The 18533-nt window shown below is 41.5% G+C and overlaps 1 protein-coding gene across 1 annotated transcript; it reads left to right on the top strand.

Moving 5' to 3' along the window:
• Window positions 1–240: 240 nt before the first annotated feature.
• On the top strand, window positions 241–18024 carry TAS2R1 (taste 2 receptor member 1; the record flags this gene model as incomplete). The annotated part of the gene is given in 3 exon segments (XM_081232585.1): window positions 241–433; window positions 17477–17688; window positions 17692–18024. Coding segments are annotated over 3 exon segments (738 nt in total).
• Window positions 18025–18533: the final 509 nt, after the last annotated feature.

Here is an 18533-nt window from a genome sequence, read left to right as displayed (position 1 = left end):
ATTTGTCCATGTAAAACTGTCACCATTCTGAGCTGATGACTGACAGGTGAGACCAGACTTTTGTACGTTTTTCATCTCAGAGTCAGAAATTCTCTGATGTGTCCTTCTCACTAAAACAAATGGCTTCAAAGACACAAAGCGGTTCTGCATTCAGGACCATTTTCCTCTATTTGGTTTGTTGCATTGCTCATTAAAATACTTAGCTCACCCTCACTTAGCACAAGAGCACAACCAACAACCATGGTTATCTTGATTGACGTGGTGGACTCTAAGGGGGAGGCTGCACCAGGCGACCTCAGAGGTCTTCCCACGAGCACTGAAATGCAGCCTCTGGGGCTGAATGACATCAGTTCCACAGCGGCACGAAGGCTGCGCTCCTGGGAGAGACGTTTCTTATTCCATCATCCTTCCACGGAACCAGTGTGCGTCTCAGGCGAGTGGATGTGCCTTCAGTAGCCTTTGTGTGTGCTCACTGAGGAGACTGGTGATGGAAATTATTGAATGGAAAAAAAAATGTAGCTTAAGCCTCATGAATTTTTATTTTTTACTCCTCGGGATTCCTGCGCCAGAAGACCTGTTCTACGTGAAATACAGTTTTCTATGAAGAATTACTGCTACTCCCCAAGCTACTTCTCACAAAAGTCCTAATAGAATATTTGAGAACCAAATACCCCCTCAGGTGCTTGAATTCAAAAGACAAACAGCACATGAATACATAGAATTCAGCATGGTTATTTCCTTTAAGTCTTCGGTGTGCTGTGCGTTACCTCCGCTGGTTTGAGTCGGTGCTGAAAAACGACATAGCAGGTCTAGACTCAGAACAGAACTTTTTTTACATTTTTCCCCTTTAGTGTTACCATGACTTTTTTGTGAAACTGAAGTGGGCAGACCATGCCAAAGGGCTCAGTATGTAAACATCATGGCAAGACTGGGGCGACAGGGAAGAGGCATGTGCTGGTCCTGTGACCTGACGTCTGTAGGAACAGAGAATTAGAAAACAAAAGATCTCCTTTAAAGTGACTTTGTAATAATTTTTTCTCTTCCCTTTGCTATGAAGACCCTAATATAATTGAGTTTTGTTCTACTTAAAAATGTACCATCTGCCAAACACCAAAAGGGAGAAGGAATTCTGGGGATGAGAAGAAAACCCAGATAAGTCCTCCCAGAGTCTGCAGGGTACAGACAAGGACCCAGCATTTGCAGGCAAAGTGACAGGCACAGCAACGGAGGTTTGATGGAGAAATCACAGAAGCTGTAGTCGCTGCTGTTTTGAGAGCTCCTGGCTTCCTCATTTCATAGGACGATGCCCTGCCCTTTTTGCTTTTCCTGCCTGCAGAATGTAAAATTGGAAAGTTTTTAGTATTTTTCTCTTTCCACCCAAGGGAGAAGAACAAGGCTTATCCTGATTGTTGTGCTTGGATCTGGATCAGTTTTCATAGGACCCACCCATGAACAACCTCCCTCGACACCTCCTTGATGTTCACGGCTGTTCCCTACAACTCATCAAAGTTGTAGCACAAAGAACAGAGTCGAGTCATAGGTGGCACAGACACTGCATATTCAGAGAAGAATCACAAAGAAACCTAGGCACCTGCTCTCACCTCGAATGGTTTCATATGGGTTCCCTTCCAGTTTTCTAAAAGTGAGATTCAGCCTAAGAGCCCTTTAGGACACCCTTTAGGACAAAGTAACAAGTATCCATAGGGACATATGACCCATTTGGGGCTCTGCAGGGTCCATTGTGATCAACTCCTTGTTGGAAAAGCTTCCATTCCACAAAGGTTTAATATATCACTCCCCACTTTGTGCTCTGTTGGTGAATTCTCCAAATACTGAATTTTGTTTTATGCCACACTGTACAAGGTGACTTGCTTTTATCTGCCTTTAGTTTCTGAATGCTTTGAGGACAGAAACTGTTGTATCCACCTTTGTGCCCACATGTTAAGACAGTGGTGTTCAATGGGGGGTGATTTTGCCACTCAGGGAACATTCGGCAAAGTCTGGAATCACTTTTGGTTGTCCCACCTGGGGCAAGTGGTGTACTGCTGGCATCTAATGCTTAGAGGCTGGGAGACATGCTATATTGCACAGGACAGCATCCACCAACTCCCCTTAAATATCCAGCCCCAAATGTCAACAGTGTCAAGATGGAGAAAACCTGGTTTAGCATAACACCTCAGACAGAATATATTTTAATAAACGCTCACGTAATTTTTCCAGAAACAGTCCATAAGACAGTTATAACAACAAATTGAATCATGTACTCTTTTATCATTACATTTTTCCTGGAACAACCAGCTCATGTCATAAAATTGTCATAGTTTTGAAAAACTAGTAGGGAAAATGTTTCAAGCCCTGTATTATCCTGCAGATGGTTGGCTGCTGATGGGAATGGTGTTGAATGGCTCTTATATTACCTTCCTTTAAGCTTTTGACCTACTGTGTACACAGACGTGTAAGCTTAATTACTTTGCCAATATGGTTTGTCATGCTTTGTGTTTTACCAACCACATATGTTTTAGTATATATCTGTTTTAAATTTTAGGTGGTCCTAAATTGCTCAACAATTGCATATTGGAGAACTACTAGTTAGGAGGCTTATGTTGCCAATTGTACTACATCATTATAGTACAAGTGATGGTTTCAAAAAAGAGTTTTCTGTAAAGAATGCCTCGCAGACAGGACCTTCAAGATGGTGGAGGAGTAAGACGTGGAGATCACCTTCAGCCTCACAAAAACATCAGAAATACACCTACATGTAGAACAACTCCTACAGAACACCTACTGAACGCTGGCAGAAGATCTCAGACTTCCAAAAATGCAAGAAACTCCCCACATACCTGGGTAGGGCAAAAGAAAAGAGAAAAAACAGAGATAAAAGAATAGAGACAGGGCTTCCCTGGTGGAGCAGTGGTTGAGAGTCCGCCTGCCGATGCAGACGACACAGGTTCATGCCCCGGTCTGGGGAGATCCCACATGCCCCAGAGCGGCTAGTCCCGTGAGCCATGGCCGCTGAGCCTGCGCGTCTGGAGCCTGTGCTCCGCAACAGGAGAGGCCAGAACAGTGAGAGGCCCGCGTACCGCAAAAAAAAAAAAAAAAAAAAAAAAAAAGAATAGGGACAGGAGCTGCACCTCTGGGAGGAGGCTGTGAAGGAGGAAATGTTTCCACACACTAGCAAGCCCCTTCACTGGCGGAGATGGGGGTGCTGGGGGGAGCTTCAGAGCCACGGAGGACAGCGTAGCAACAGGGGTGCAGAGGGCAAAGTGGAGAGATCCCCACACAGAGGACCATGGCCAACCAGCACCCAACAGCCCGAGAGGCTTCTCTGCTCACCCGCCGGGGCAGATGGGGCCTGGGAGTTGAGGCTCAGGCTTTGGAGGTCAGATCCCATGGAGAGGACTGGGGTTGGCTGTGTGAACACAGCCCGAAGGGAGCTAATGCATCACGGCTAGCCAGGAGGGAGTCCAGGGAAGAGTTTGGAGCTGCCTAAGAGGCAAGACACCATTGCTTCAGGGTGCATGAGGAGAGGGGATTCAGAGTACCGCCTAAACGAGCTCCAGAGACGGGTGTGAGCCACAGCTATAAGCGCGGACCCCAGAGACGGCCATGAGATGCTAAGGCTCATGCTGCCCTGTGTGCAAGCACAGGTCACTATCCACACCTCCACTCCCGGGAGCCTGTGCAGCCTGTCACTGTCAGGGTCCTGCGATCCAGGGACAACTTCCCCGGGAGAACGCACGGTGTGCCTCAGGCTGGTGCAATGTCGAGTTGGCCTCTGCTGCCACAGGCTTGCACTGCTTTCTGTACCCCTCCCTCCCTGCAGCCTGAGTGAGCCAGAGCCCCCGAATCAGCTGCTCCTTAAACCCTGTCCTGTCTGAGTGAAGAACAGACACCCTACACGCCAAGGTGTGTTCAAATCCAAAGGTGAACCCCGGGAGCTGTGCAAACAAAGAAGAGAAAGAGAAATCTCTCCCAGCAGCCTCAGGAGCAGTGAATTAAATCTCCACAATCAACTTGATGTAACCTGCATCTGTGGAATACCTGAATAGAAAACAAATCATCCCAAATTGAGGTGGTGGACTTTGAGAACATCTGTAGACTTAGGGTTTGCTTTCTGCATCTAATTTGTTTCTGGTTTTATGTTTATCTTAGTTTAGTATTTAGACTTTATTATCATTGGTAGATTTATTGATTTGGTTGCTCTCTTCCATATATATATATATATATATATATATATGTATATATATATATATACATATATATATATATATATATATATGTTTTTTCTTTTTCTCTTTTTGTGAGTGTCTATGTGTATGCTTCTTTGTGTGATTTTGTCTGTATAGCTTTGCTTTTGCCATTTGTTCTAGGGTTCTGTCTGTTCATTTGTTTTTTAGGGTTTTTTTGTTTGTTTGTTTTTTTCACTATAGTTTTTAGCACTTGTTATCATTGGTGGATTTGTTTTTTTTGGTTTGGTTGCTCTCTTCTTCTTCTTTTTAATTACTTGTTTTATTTTAATAATTTTTCTATATTTTTTATTTTAATAACTTTCTTTACTTTTTCTTTCTTTTTTTTTTCTTTTGCTCCCTTTTCTTCTGAGCTGTGTGGCTGACAGGGTCTTGGTGCTCTGGCTGGGTGTCAGGCCTGAGCATCTGAGGTGGGAGAGCAGAGTTCAGAACAATGGTCCACCAGAGACCTCCTGGTTCCTTGTAATATCAATCAGCGAGACCTCTCCTAGAGATCTTTGCCTCAACACTAAAACTCAGCTGCTCTCAATGATCAGCAAGCTCCAGTGTTAGACACCCTATGCCAAACAACAAGCAAGACAGGAACACAACCCCACCCATTAGCAGAGAGGTTGCATAAAATCATAATAAGGGCACAGACACCCCAAAACACACCACTGGCCTTGGCTCTGACCACCAGAAAGACAAGAACCAGCCTCATCCACCAGGACACAGGCACTAGTCCCCTCCACCAGTAAGCCTACACAACTCACTGAACCAACCTTACCCACTGGGGGCAGACACCAAAAACAATGGGAACTACGAATCTGCAGCCTGCAAAAAGGAGGTTCCAAACACAGTGAGATAAGCAAAATGAGAAGACAGAGAAATATACAGCAGATGAAGGAGCAAGGTAAAAACCCACCAGACCTAACAAATGAAGAGGAAGTAGGGAGTCTACCTGAAAAAGAATTCAGAGTAATGATAATAAAGATGGTCCAAAATTTTGGAAATAGAATGGAGAAAATACAAGAAACATTAACCAAGAACCTAGAAGAACTAAAGAGCAAACCAACAATGATGAACAACACAATAAATGAAATTTAAAATTCTCTAGAAGGAATCAATAGCAGAATAACTGAGGCAGAAGAACAGATAAGTGACCTGGAAGATAAAATAGAGGAAATAGTTACAATAGAGCAGCATAAAGAAAAAAGAATGAAAAGAATTGAGGACAGTCTCAGAGACCTCTGAGACAACATTAAACACACCAACATTCAAATTATAGAGGTCCCAGAAGAAGAGAAAAAGAAAGGGAGTGAGAAAATATTTGAAGAGATTATTGTTGAAAACTTCCCTAATATGGGAAATGAAATAGTCAAGTCCAGAAAGTGCAGAGAGCCCCATACAGGATAAATCTTAGGAGAAACACACCAAGACACATATTACTCAAATTATCAAAAATTAAATACAAATAAAAAATATTAAAAGAAGCAAGGAAAAAGCAACAAATAATATTCAAGGGAATCGCCATAAGGTTAAGAGCTGATCTTTCAGCAAAAACTCTGCAAGCCAGAAGGGAGTGGCAGGACATATTTAAAGTGATGAAAGGGAAAAACCTACAACCAAGATTACTCTACCCAGCAAGGATCTCACTCAGATTCGATGGAGAAATTAAAACCTTAACAGAAAAGCAAAAGCTAAGAGAATTGAGCACCACCAAACCAGCTTTACAACAAATGCTAAAGGAACTTCTTTAGGCAGGAAACACAAGAGAAGGACAAGACCTACAAAAACAAACCCAAAACAATTAAGAAAATGGTAATAGGAACATGCATATTGATAATTAGCTTAAATATAAATGGATTAAATGCTCCAACCAAAAGACATAGACTGGCTAAATGGATACAAAAACAAGGCCTATAAGACACTGATGAAAGAAACTAAACATGATACAAACAGATGGAAAGTTACACCATGTTTTTGGATTGGAAGAATCAACATTGTGAAAATGACTATACTACCCAAAGCAATCTACAGATTCAATGCAATCCCTATCAAGCTACCAATGGTATTTTTCACAGAACTAGAACAAAAAAATTCACAATTTGTATGGAAACACAGAAGACCCTGAATAGCCAAAGAAATATTGAGAAAGAAAAATGGAGCTGGAGGAATCAGGCTCCTGGACTTCAGACTATACTAAAAAGGTATAGTAATCCAGACAGAATGGTACTGACACAAAAAAAGAAATATAGATCAATGGAACAGGATAGAATCCCAGAGATAAACTCATGCACATATGGTCACATTGTCTTTGATAAAGGAGGAGAGAATATACAATGGAGAAAAGAGAGCCTCTTCAATAAGTGGTGCTGGGAATACTGGACAGCTATATGTAAAGATTGAAATTAGAACACTCCCTAACACCAAATACAAAAATAAATTCAAAATGCATTAAAGACCTAAATGTAAGGCCACACACTATCAAACTCTTAGAGGAAAACATAGGCAGAACACTCTATGACATAAATCACAGCAAGATCCTTTTGGACCCACCTTCTAGAGAAATGGAAATAAAACAAAAATAAACAAATGGGACCTAATGAAATTTAAAAGCATTTGGTATTGAAGGAAACCATAAACAAGATGAAAAGACAACCCTAAGAATGGAAGAAAATATTTGCAAATGAAGCAACTGACAAAGGATTAATCTCCAAAATATACAAACAGCATATGCAGCTCAATATCAAAAAAACAAACAACCCAGTCCCAAAATGGGTAGAAGACCTAAATAGACAATTCTCCAAAGAAGATATACAGATTGCCAACAAACACATGAAAGGATGCTCAACATCACTAATCATTAGAGAAATGCAAATCAAAAGTACAGTGAGTTATCACCCCACACCAGTCAGAATGGCCATCATCAAAAAAATCTATAAACAATAAATGCTGGAGAGGGTGTGGAGAAAAGGGAACCCTCTTGCACTGTTGGTGGGAATGTACATTGATACAGCCACTACGGAGAACTGTATGGAGGTTCCTTAAAAAAATTAAAAATAGAACTAACATATGACCCAGCAATCCCACTACTGGGCATATACCCTGAGAAAACCATAATTCAAAAAGACACACGCACCCCAATGTTCATTGCAACACTGTTTACAATAGTCAGGACATGGAAGCAACCTAAGTGTCCATCGACAGATGAAAGGATAAAGAAAATGTGGCACATATATACAGTGGAATATTACTCAACCATAAAAATAAATGAAATTGAATTATTTGCAGTGAGGTGGATGGACCTAGAGTCTGTCTTGGAGTGAAGTAAGTCAGAAAGAGAAAAACAAATACCGTATGCTAACACATGTATATGGAATCTAAAAAAAAAAAAGGTTCTGAAGAACCTAGGAGCATGACAGGAATAAAGATGCAGATGTAGAGAATGGACTTGAGGACACGGGGAGGGGGAAGAGCAAGCTGCGAGGAAGTGAGACAGTGGCATTGACGTATATACACTACCAAATGTAAAATAGATAGCTAGTGGGAAACAACCACATAGAACACGGAGGTCCACTCAGTGTTTTGTGACCACCTAGAGGGGTGGGATAGGGAGGGTGGGAGGGAGATGCAAGAGGGAGGGGATATGGGGATACATGTATACATATAGCTGACTAACTTTGTTATACAGCAGAAACTAACACACCTTTGTAAAGCAATTATAGTCCAATAAAGATGTTAAAAAAAATAAAAGGAAGACTCACAAATGTTAAGTAGAATCACACCTGCAGGCACAATTAAATATTCATGGTAGAGATGAAGGATTGAGAAGCTTCCACTGCTTATGTAGTGGAGGAGCCCTTCTCCCATCCTTGAAGGTGATTCCACAATTTACTTGTAATGAAGTTGAAAGCTAAGTAGACCTGGAAAATGTGAACACGATTATTAAGAAGCAAATTGTTGCTAGAGTCTCTTTCTTATTTTACTGCCTCAGAACTAAATTGAGAAAACAGTGATACAAACAAATGCCCACTACATTGCTAACTCTTGCCTTTATTGTTAAAAGTCATGTCCTCCAAAGGGATTCTAATCTAGTTGAAGAAAAATAAAAAACTTGAATAATCCAAACTGTCCAAAAATCTATAATTATATCATTTATTACAGTAGGTGATTTTTTCTTCTCTAAATGCTAGAGTCTCACCTCATTAGCCACCTTTTTTTAAAGCTATTTCCATGAATTAATTTATTTTAATTTATTATTATTTTTTATTAGTCTCTGCTTTACAACAAAGTGAATCAGTCATACATATACATCTGTTACCACATCCCCTCCTTCCTGCATCTCCCTCCCTCCCACCCTCACAGTCACACCCCTCCAGGTGGCCACAAAGCACTAAGCCGATCCCCCTGTGCCACACGGCCACACCCCACCATCCATCCACCCAACGCCCGGGAGTGTATACACGTCCATGTCTCTCCCCCACCCTGTCACAGCCTCCCCCATATCCCCAAGGCCACCCCCAGTAGGTCTGTGTCTCTATTCCTGTTTTACCCCTAAGTTCTTCATGACATTTTTTTCCCTTAAATTCCATATATATGTGTTAGCATACGGTATTTGTCTTTCTCTTTCTGACTTACTTCACTATGTATGACAGACTCTAGGTCTATCCACCTCATTACAAATAGCTCAGTTTCATTTCTTTTTATGGCTGAGTAATATTCCCTTGTATATATGTGCCACATCTTCTTTACCCATTCATCCAATGATGGACACTTGGGTTGTCTCCATCCCTGGGTTATTGTGAATAGAGCTGCAATGAACATTTTGGTACATATCTCTTTTTGAATTATGGTTTTCTCAGGGTATATGCCTAGTAGTGGGATTGCTGGGTCATATGGTAGTTCTATTTTTAGTTTTTTAAGGAACCTCCATACTGTTCTCCATAGCGGCTGTACCAATTCACATTCCCACCAGCAGTGCAAGAGTGTTCCCTTTTCTCCACACCCTCTCCAGCATTTATTGTTTCTAGATTTCTTGATGATGGCCATTCTGACTGGTGTGAGATGATATCTCATTGTAGTTTTGATTTGCATTTCTCTAATGATTAATGATATTGAGCATTCTCTCATGTGTTTGTTGGCAGTCTGTATATCTTCTTTGGAGAAATGCCTATTTAGGTCTTCTGCCCGTTTTTGGATTGGGTTGTTTGTTTTTTTGATATTGAGCTGCATGAGCTGCTTATAAATGTTGGAGATTAATCCTTTGTCAGTTTCTTCATTTGCAAATATTTTCTCCCATTCTGAGGGTTGTCTTTTGGTCTTGTTTATGGTTTCCTTTGCTGTGCAAAAGCTTTGAAGTTTCATGAGGTCCCATTTGTTTATCTTTGTTTTTATTTCGATTTCTCTAGGAAGTGGGTCCAAAAGGATCTTGCTGTGATGTATGTCATAGAGTGTTCTGCCTATGTTTTCCTCTAAGAGTTTGATAGTTTCTGGCCTTACATTTAGGTCTTTAATCCATTTTGAGCTTATTTTCATGTATGGTGTTAGGGAATGATCTAATCTCAAACTTTTACATGTCCCTGGCCAGTTTTCCCAGCACCACTTATTGAAGAGGCTGTCCTTTCTCCACTGTACATTCCTGCCTCCTTTATCAAAGATAAGTTGACCATATGTGTGTGGGTTTATCTCTGGGCTTTCTATCCTATTCCATTGACCTATCTTTCTGTTTTTCTGCCAGTACCACACTGTCTTGATTACTGTAGCTTTGTAGTATAGTCTGAAGTCAGGGAGCCTGATTCCTCCAGCTCCGTTTTTCATTCTCAAGATTGCTTTGGCTATTCGGGGTCTTTTGTTTTTCCAAACAAATTTTGAAATTTTTTGTTGTAGTTCTGTGAAAAATGCCAGTGGTAGTTTGATAGGGATTGCATTGAATCTGTAGATTGCTTTGGGTAGTAGAGTCATTTTCAAAATACTGATTCTTCCAATGCAGGAGCATGGTATATCTCTCCATCTATTTGTATCATCTTTAATTCCTTTCATCAGTGTCTTATAATTTTCTGCATATAGGTCTTTTGTCTCCTTAGGTAGGTTTGTTCCTAGATATTGTATTCTTTTTGTTGCAATGGTAAATGGGAGTGTTTTCTTGATTTCACTTTCAGATTTTTCATCATTAGTGTACAGGAATGCCAGAGATTTCCGTGCATTAATTTTGTATCCTGCTACTTTACCAAATTCATTGATTAGCTCTAGTAGTTTTCTGGTAGCATCTTTAGGATTCTCTATGTATAGTATCATGTCATCTGCAAACAGTGACAGCTTTACTTCTTCTTTTCCAATTTGGATTCCTTTTATTTCCTTTTCTTCTCTGATTGCTGTGGCTAAAACTTCCAAAACTAAGTTGAATAAGAGTGGTGAGAGTGGGCAGCCTTGTCTTGTTCCTGATCTTAGTGGAAATGGTTTCAGTTTTTCACCATTGAGGACAATGTTGGCTGTGGGTGTGTCATATATGGCCTTTATTATGTTGAGGAAAGTTCCCTCTATGCCTACTTTCTGCAGGGTTTTTATCATAAATTGGTGTTGAATTCTGTCGAAAGCTTTCTCTGCATCTATTGAGATGTTCATATGGTTTGTTTTTAATCAGTTATAAATATACATATGTTCCCATATCCCCTCCCTTTTGCGTCTCCCTCCCACCGTCCCTATCCCACCCCTCCAGGCGGTCACAAAGCACCGAGCTGATCTCCCTGTGCTATGCAGCTTCTTCCCACTAGCTATCTAGCTTATGTTTGGTAGTGTATATATGTCCATGCTGCTCTTTCACTTTGTCACAGCTTACCCTTCCCCCTCCCCTTATCCTCAAGTCCATTCTCTAGTAGGTCTGTGTCTTTATTCCTGTCTTACCCCTATGTTCTTCATGACATTTTTTTCTTAAATTCCATATATATGTGTCAGCATACAGTATTTGTCTTTCTCTTTCTGACTTACTTCACTCTGTATGACAGGCTCTAGGTCCATCCACCTCATTACAAACAGCTCAATTTCGTTTCTTTTTATGGCTGAGTAATATTCCATTGTATATATGTGCCACATCTTCTTTACCCATTCATCTGATGATGGACACTTAGGTTGCTTCCATCTCCGGGCTATTGTAAATAGGGCTGCTATGAACATTTTGGTACATGTCTCTTTTTGAATTATGGTTTTCTCAGGGTATATGCCCAGTAGCTGGATTGCTGGGTCATATGGTAGTTCTATTTTTAATTTTTTAAGGAACCTCCATACTGTTCTCCATAGTGGCTGTACCAATTCACATTCCCACCAGCAGTGCAAGAGTGTTCCCTTTTCTCCACACCCTCTCCAGCATTTATCGTTTCTAGATTTTTTGATGATGGCCATTCTGACTGGTGTGAGATGATATCTCATTGTAGTTTTGATTTGCATTTGTCTAATGAGTAAAGATGTTGAGCATCCTTTCGTGTGTCTGTTGGCAGTCTGTATCTCTTCTGTGGAGAAATGTCTATTTAGGTCTTCTGCTCATTTTTGGATTGGGTTGTTTGTTTTTTTGATATTGAGCTGCATGAGCTGTTTATAAATGTTGGAGATTAATCCTTTGTCAGTTGCTTCATTTGCAAATATTTTCTCCCATTCTGAGGGTGGTCTTTTGGTCTTGTTTATGGTTTCCTTTGCTGTGCAAAAGCTTTGAAGTTTCATTAGGTCCCATGTGTTTCTTTTTGTCTTTATTTCCATTTCTCTAGGAGGTGGGTCAAAAAGGATCTTGCTGTGATTTATGTCATAGCGTGTTCTGCCTATGTTTTCCTCTAAGAGTTTGATAGTGTCTGGCCTTACATTTAGGTCTTTAATCCATTTTGAGCTTATTTTTGTGTATGGTGTTAGGGAGTGATCTAATCTCATACTTTTACATGTCCCTATCCAGTTTTCCCAGCACCACTTACTGAAGAGACTGTCCTTTCTCCACTGTACATTCCTGCCTCCTTTATCAAAGATAAGGTGACCATATGTCTGTGGGTTTATCTCTGGGCTTTCTATCCTGTTCCATTGATCTATCTTTCTGTTTTTGTGCCAGTACCATACTGTCTTGATTACTGTGGCTTTGTAGTATAGTCTGAAGTCAGGGAGCCTGATTCCTCCAGCTCCATTTTTCGTTCTCAAGATTGCTTTCTCTATTCGGGATCTTTTGTGTTTCCATACAAATTGTGAAATTTTTTGTTCTAGTTCATATGGTTTTTCTTCTTCAATTTGTTAATATGGTATATCACATTGATTGATTTGCATATATTGAAAAATCCTGGCATTCCTGGAATAAACCCCACTTGATCATGGTGTATGATCCTTTTAATGTGCTGTTGGATTCTGTTTGCTAGTATTTTGTTGAGGATTTTTGATCTATGTTCATCAGTGATATTGGCCTGTAGTTTTCTTTCTTTGTGACATCCTTGCCTGGTTTTGGTATCAAGGTGATGGTGGCCTCGTAGAATGAGTTTGGGAGTGCTCCTCCCTCTGCTATATTTTGGAAGAGTTTGAGAAGGACAGGTGTCAACTCTTCTCTAAATGTTTGATAGAATTCGCCTGTGAAGCCATCTGGTCCTGGGCTTTTGTTTGATGGAAGATTTTTAATCACAGTTTCAATTTCAGTGCTTGTGATTGGTCTATTCATATTTTCTATTTCCTCCTGATTCAGTCTTGGCAGGTTGTGCATTTCTAAGAATTTGTCCATTTCTTCCAGATTGTCCATTTTATTGGCATAGAGTTGCTTGTAGTAATCTCTCATGATCTTTTGTATTTCTTCAGTGTCAGTTGTTACTTCTCCTTTTTCATTTCTAATTCTATTGATTTGAGTCTTCACCATTTTTTTCTTGATGAGTCTGGCTAATGGTTTATCAATTTTGTTTATCTTCTCAAAGAACCAGCTTTTAGTTTTATTGATCTTTGCTATCGTTTCCTTCATTTCTTTTTCATTTATTTCTGATCTGATCTTTATGATTTCTTTCCTTCTGCTAACTTTGGGGGTTTTTTGTTCTTCTTCCTCTAATTGCTTTAGGTGCAGGGTCAGGTTGTTTACTCGAGATGTTTCCTGTTTCTTAAGGTGGGATTGTATTGCTATAAACTTCCCCCTTAGAACTGCTTTTGCTGCGTCCCATAGGTTTTGGGTCGTCGTGTCTCCATTGTCATTTGTTCCTAGGTATTTTTTTATTTCCTCTTTGATTTCTTCAGTGATCACTTCGTTATTGAGTAGTGTATTGTTTAGCCTCCATGTGTTTGTATTTTTTACAGATCTTTTCCTGTAACTCATGTCTAGTCTCATAGCATTGTGGTCAGAAAAGATACTTGATACAATTTCAATTTTCTTAAATTTATCAAGGCTTGATCTGTGACCCAAGATATGATCTCTCCTGGAGAATTTTCCATGAGCACTTGAGAAAAATGTGTATTCTGTTGTTTTTGGATGGAATGTCCTATAAATATCAATTAAGTCCATCTTGTTTAATGTATCATTTAAAGCTTTTGTTTCCTTCTTTATTTTCATTTTGGATGATCTGTCCATTGATGAAAGTGGCTTGTTAAAGTCCCCTACTATGAGTGTGTTACTGTCGATTTCCCCTTTTATGGCTGTTAGTATTTGCCTTATGTATTGAGGTGCTCCTATGTTGGGTGCATAAATATTTACAATTGTTATGTCTTCTTCTTGGATCGATCCCTTTATCATGAGGTAGTGTTCTTCTTTGTCTCTTCTAATAGTCTTTATTTTAAAGTCTATTTTGTCTGATATAAGAATTGCTACTCCAACTTTCTTTTGATTTCCATTTGCATGGAATATCTTTTTCCATCCCCTTATTTTCAATCTGTATGTGTCTCTAGGTCTGAAGTGGGTCTCTTGTAGACAGCATATATATGGTTCTTGTTTTTGTATCCACTCAGCCAATCTGCGTCTTTTGGTGGGAGCATTTAGTCCATTTACATTTAAGGTAATTATCGATATGTATGTTCCTATTCCCATTTCCTTAATTGTTTTGGGTTTGTTATTGTAGGTATTTTCCTTCTGTTGTGTTTCTTGCCTAGAGAAGTTCCTTTAGCATTTGTTGTAAAGCTGGTTTGGTGGTGCTGAACTCTCTCAGCTTTTGCTTGTCTGTAAAGATTTTAATTTCTCCATCAAATCTGAATGAGATCCTTGCTGGGTAGAGTAATCTTGGTTGCAGGTTTTTCTCCTTCATCACTTTAATTATGTCCTCCCACTCCCTTCTGGCTTGTAGAGTTTCTGCTGAGAGATCAGCTGTTAACTTGATGGGGATTCCCTTGTGTGTTATTTGTTGTCTTTCCCTTGCTGCTTTTAATAGGATTTCTTTGTGTTTAATTTTTGACAGTTTGATTAATATGTGTCTTGGCATATTTCTCCTTGGATTTATTCTGTATGGGACTCTCTGTGCCTCCTGGACTTGATTAACTATTTCCTTTCCCATATTAGGGAAGTTTTCAACTATAATCTCTTTAAATAGTTTCTCAGTTCCTTTCTTTTTCTCTTCTTCTTCTGGAACCCCTATAATTTGAATGTTGGTGCATTTAATGTTGTCCCAGAGGTCTCTGAGACTGTCCTCTGTTCTTTTCATTCTTTTTTTCTTTATTTTGCTCTGCATCAGTTATTTCCACTATTTTATCTTCCACCTCACTTATCCGTTCTTCTGCCTCAGTTATTCTGCTATTGATCCCATCTAGAGTAGTTTTCATTTCATTTATTGTGTTTTTAATTGATGCTCAATTCATCTTTAGTTCTTCTAGGTCCTTGTTAACTGTTTCTTGCATTTTGTCTATTCTATTTCTAAGATTTTGGATCATGGAAATAGAATCTTGGATCATCTTTACCATCATTATTCTGAATTCTTTTTCAGGTAGACTGCCTATTACCTCTTCATTTGTTAGGTCTGGTAGGTTTTTATCTTGCTCCTTCACCTGCTGTGTGTTTTTCTGTCTTCTCATTTTGCTTATGTTACTGTGTTTGGGGTCTCCTTTTTGCAGGCTGCAGATTCGTATTTCCCATTGTTTTTGGTGTGTCTCCCCAGTGGCTAAGGTTGTTTCAGTAGGTTGTGTAGGCTTCCTGGTGGGGGGGACTAGTGCCTGTGTGCTGGTGGTTGAGTCTTGATCTTGTCTTTATGGTGGACAGGTCCACGTCTGGTGGTGTTTTTTGGGGTGCCTGTTGCCTTAGTATGTTTTTAGGCAGCCTCTCTGTTAATGGGTGGGTTTGTGTTCCTGTCTTGCTAGTTGCTTGGCATAGGGTGACCAGCACTGTAGCTTGCTGGTCGTTGACTGAAGCTGGTTGCTTGTGTTGAGATGGAGATCTCTGGGAGATTTTCGCCACTTGATATTATGTGCAGCTGGGAGGTCTCTTGTGGACCCGTGTCCTGAAGTGGGCTCTCCCACCTCAGAGGCACTTCACTGACTCCTGGCTGCAGCACCAAGAGCCTTTCATCTACCCAGCTCAGAATAAAAGGGAGAAAAAGTAGAAAGAAAGAATTAGTAGAAGAAAGAAAGAGAGAGAGAAAGAAAGGAAGAAGGAAAGAAAGGAAGGAAGGAAGAAAGAAGGAAAGAAAGGAGGGAGGGAGGGAGGAAGGATGGAAAGAAAGAAAGGAGGGAGGGATCGAGGAAGGAAAGAAAAAGAAAGAGTGAAAGGAAGAAGGGAGGGAGAGAGGGAGGGAGGAAGGAAAGAAAGAAAGAAAGAAAGGGGCGGAGAGAGGGAGGAAGGGAAGGTAGGAAAAAAAGAAAGAGAGAAGATAAAGTAAAATAGAATAAAGTATAAAATATAGTAGCGTTATTAAAAATAAAAAAGTAATTATTGAAAAAAAAAAACCGGACGGATAGAACCCTGGGACCTATGGTGGAAGCAAAGCTATACAGAGAAAATCTCACACGGAAGCATACACATACACATTCACAAGAAGAGAACAGGGGGAAAAAAATCAAAAATCTTGCTCTCAAAGTCCACCTCGTCAATTTGGGATGATTCGCTGTCCATTCATACACTCCACAGACGCAGGGCACATCAAGCAGATCGTGGAGCTTTAATCCGCTGCCTCCGAGGCTGCACAGAGAGATTTCCCTGTCGCTTCTCTGCTCTCACAGCTCCCGGGTCTCAGCCTTGGACCTGGCCCCGCCTCTGCGCGTATGTCGCCGGAGGGCGTCTGTTCTTTGCTCAGACAGGACGGGCTTAAAGGTGCCGCTGATTCGGGGGCTCTGGCTCACTCAGGCCGAGGGGAGGGAGGGGCACGCAGTGCGGGGTGTGCCTGCGGTGGCAGAGGCCGGCGTGACATTGCACCAGCCCGAGGCGCTCCGTGCACTTTCCCGGGGAAGCCGTCCCTGGGTCCCGGGACCCCGGCAGTGGCGGGCTGCACAGGCTCCCTGGAAGGGGGGGTGGACAGTGACCTGCGCTCTCACACAGGCCTTGTGGCGGTGGCAGCAGCAGCCCCAGCGTCCCACGCCCGTCTCTGGGGTCCGCGCTTTTAGCCGCGGCTCGCGCCCATCTCAGGAGCTTCTTTAAGCAGCGCTCTTAACGCCCTCTCCTGGTGCACCAGGAAACAAAAGGGAAGAAAAAGTCTCTTGCCTCTTCGGCAGCTCCAGACTTTTTCCCCGGACTCCCTCCGGGCTAGCCGTGGTGCACCAACCCCTTCAGGCTCTCTTCCTGCCGCCAGCCCCAGTCCTCTCCCTGCGCTCCCACTGAAACCCGATACCCGAGCCTCAGCTCCCAGCCCCGCCCGCCCCGGCAGCCGAGCAGACAAGCCTCTCAGGCTGGTGTGTGCCTGAGGGCACTGATCCTTTGTGCGGGAATCTCTCTGCCTTGCCCTTTGCACCCCTGTTGTTGTGCTCTCCTCAGCTACTCTGAAGCTTTCCCCCTCCGCCACCCGCAGTCTCCGCCCATGAAGGGGCTTCTAGTGTGTGGAAACCTTTCGTCCTTCACGGCTCTCTCCCACTGGTGCAGGTCCCGTTCCTATCCTTTTGTCTCTGTTTATTCTGTTTTCTTTTGCCCTACCCAGGTACGTGGGGAGTTTCTTGCCTTTTGGGGGGTCTGAGGTCTTCTGTCAGCGTTCAGTAGGTGTTCTGTAGGAGTTGCTCCACGTGTAGATGAATTTCTGATGTATCTGTGAGGAGGAAGGTGATCTCCGTGTCTTACTCTTCCGCCATCTTCCTCCAGATCTCTAGCCACCTTTGTTTGGCAGTGATACAACTTCTCGTTGGGGTTTTAGTAAATGGCATCATTGTGGTTGTGAATGGCACTCACTTGATCAAGCAGAGAAAGATAATTTCATTGGATCTCCTTGTTTCCTGCCTGGCGATTTCCAGGATTTGTCTGCAGCTAGCCATCTTCTATGCTAACCTGGCTGTTCTTTCCTTGATTGAATTCCCTCAGCTTGCTGAGAAGCTCGTAATTCTCACATTTATTAATGAATCGGGACTTTGATTTGACACATGGCTCAGCCTTTTCTACTGTGCCAAGATTGCCACTATTGCTCACCCAGTCTTCTGGTTGAAGATGAGTATATCCAAGTTGGTTCCTTTGCTGATACTTGAGTCACCGCTATATGCATCTAGCATGGCTGTTTTCCACAACAAACATAGATGGATATTTTCCAAAGAACACTTCCTGGGCCTTTTCTCCCCAAATGCAACCACTCAAATCAAAGAAATACCTGCTTTACCGTTTGCGTTTCTTTTCGCTGAGTTCTCATTGCCATTACTTATCTTCCTTATTTCTTCTCTGCTCTTGGTATTTTCCTTAGGGAGACACACCTGACAGTTGAGAAACACAGCAACAGGCCCAGGAACCCTTGCACACTCGTGCACATCAGCACTCTTCTCTCTATCCTGTCCTTTCTGGTCCTCTATCTCTGCCACTCCATGACAGCTGCTTTGCTTTTTTCTCAAATTTTCAACTTTAGAAGCTTCATATTTCTGTTCTGCATCTTGCGGGTTGGTTCATACCACTCTGGACACTCTATTACCTTAATTTTAGGAAATCCTAAAATGAAACAAAATGCAAAGAAATTGCCCCTCCACAGAAAGTGCTGTCAGTGAGAGAGATCTTTGATCCAGTCAAAAAACTGGCAGTTCAGTGAGTTAACAGTGCCTGCCATGCCTCCCTAAACAAATGAAGAAGTCTGTTCATAAATATACAAAACATCACCTAAAGATTATTTGTCCAACCTGAGACATTTTTATGGATTCTCTCCTTTTTCAAAGGGTTACACTGATTTTCAAAGCATAATGCATATTTCTGGATTACATCAATGTCAGTACCCTTGC

The sequence above is a fragment of the Mesoplodon bidens genome (assembly GCF_964165515.1).
Source record: "Mesoplodon bidens genome assembly, chromosome: 4".
Lineage (NCBI taxonomy): Eukaryota > Metazoa > Chordata > Mammalia > Artiodactyla > Ziphiidae > Mesoplodon > Mesoplodon bidens.
This window is presented reverse-complemented; position numbering and strand designations above follow the sequence as displayed.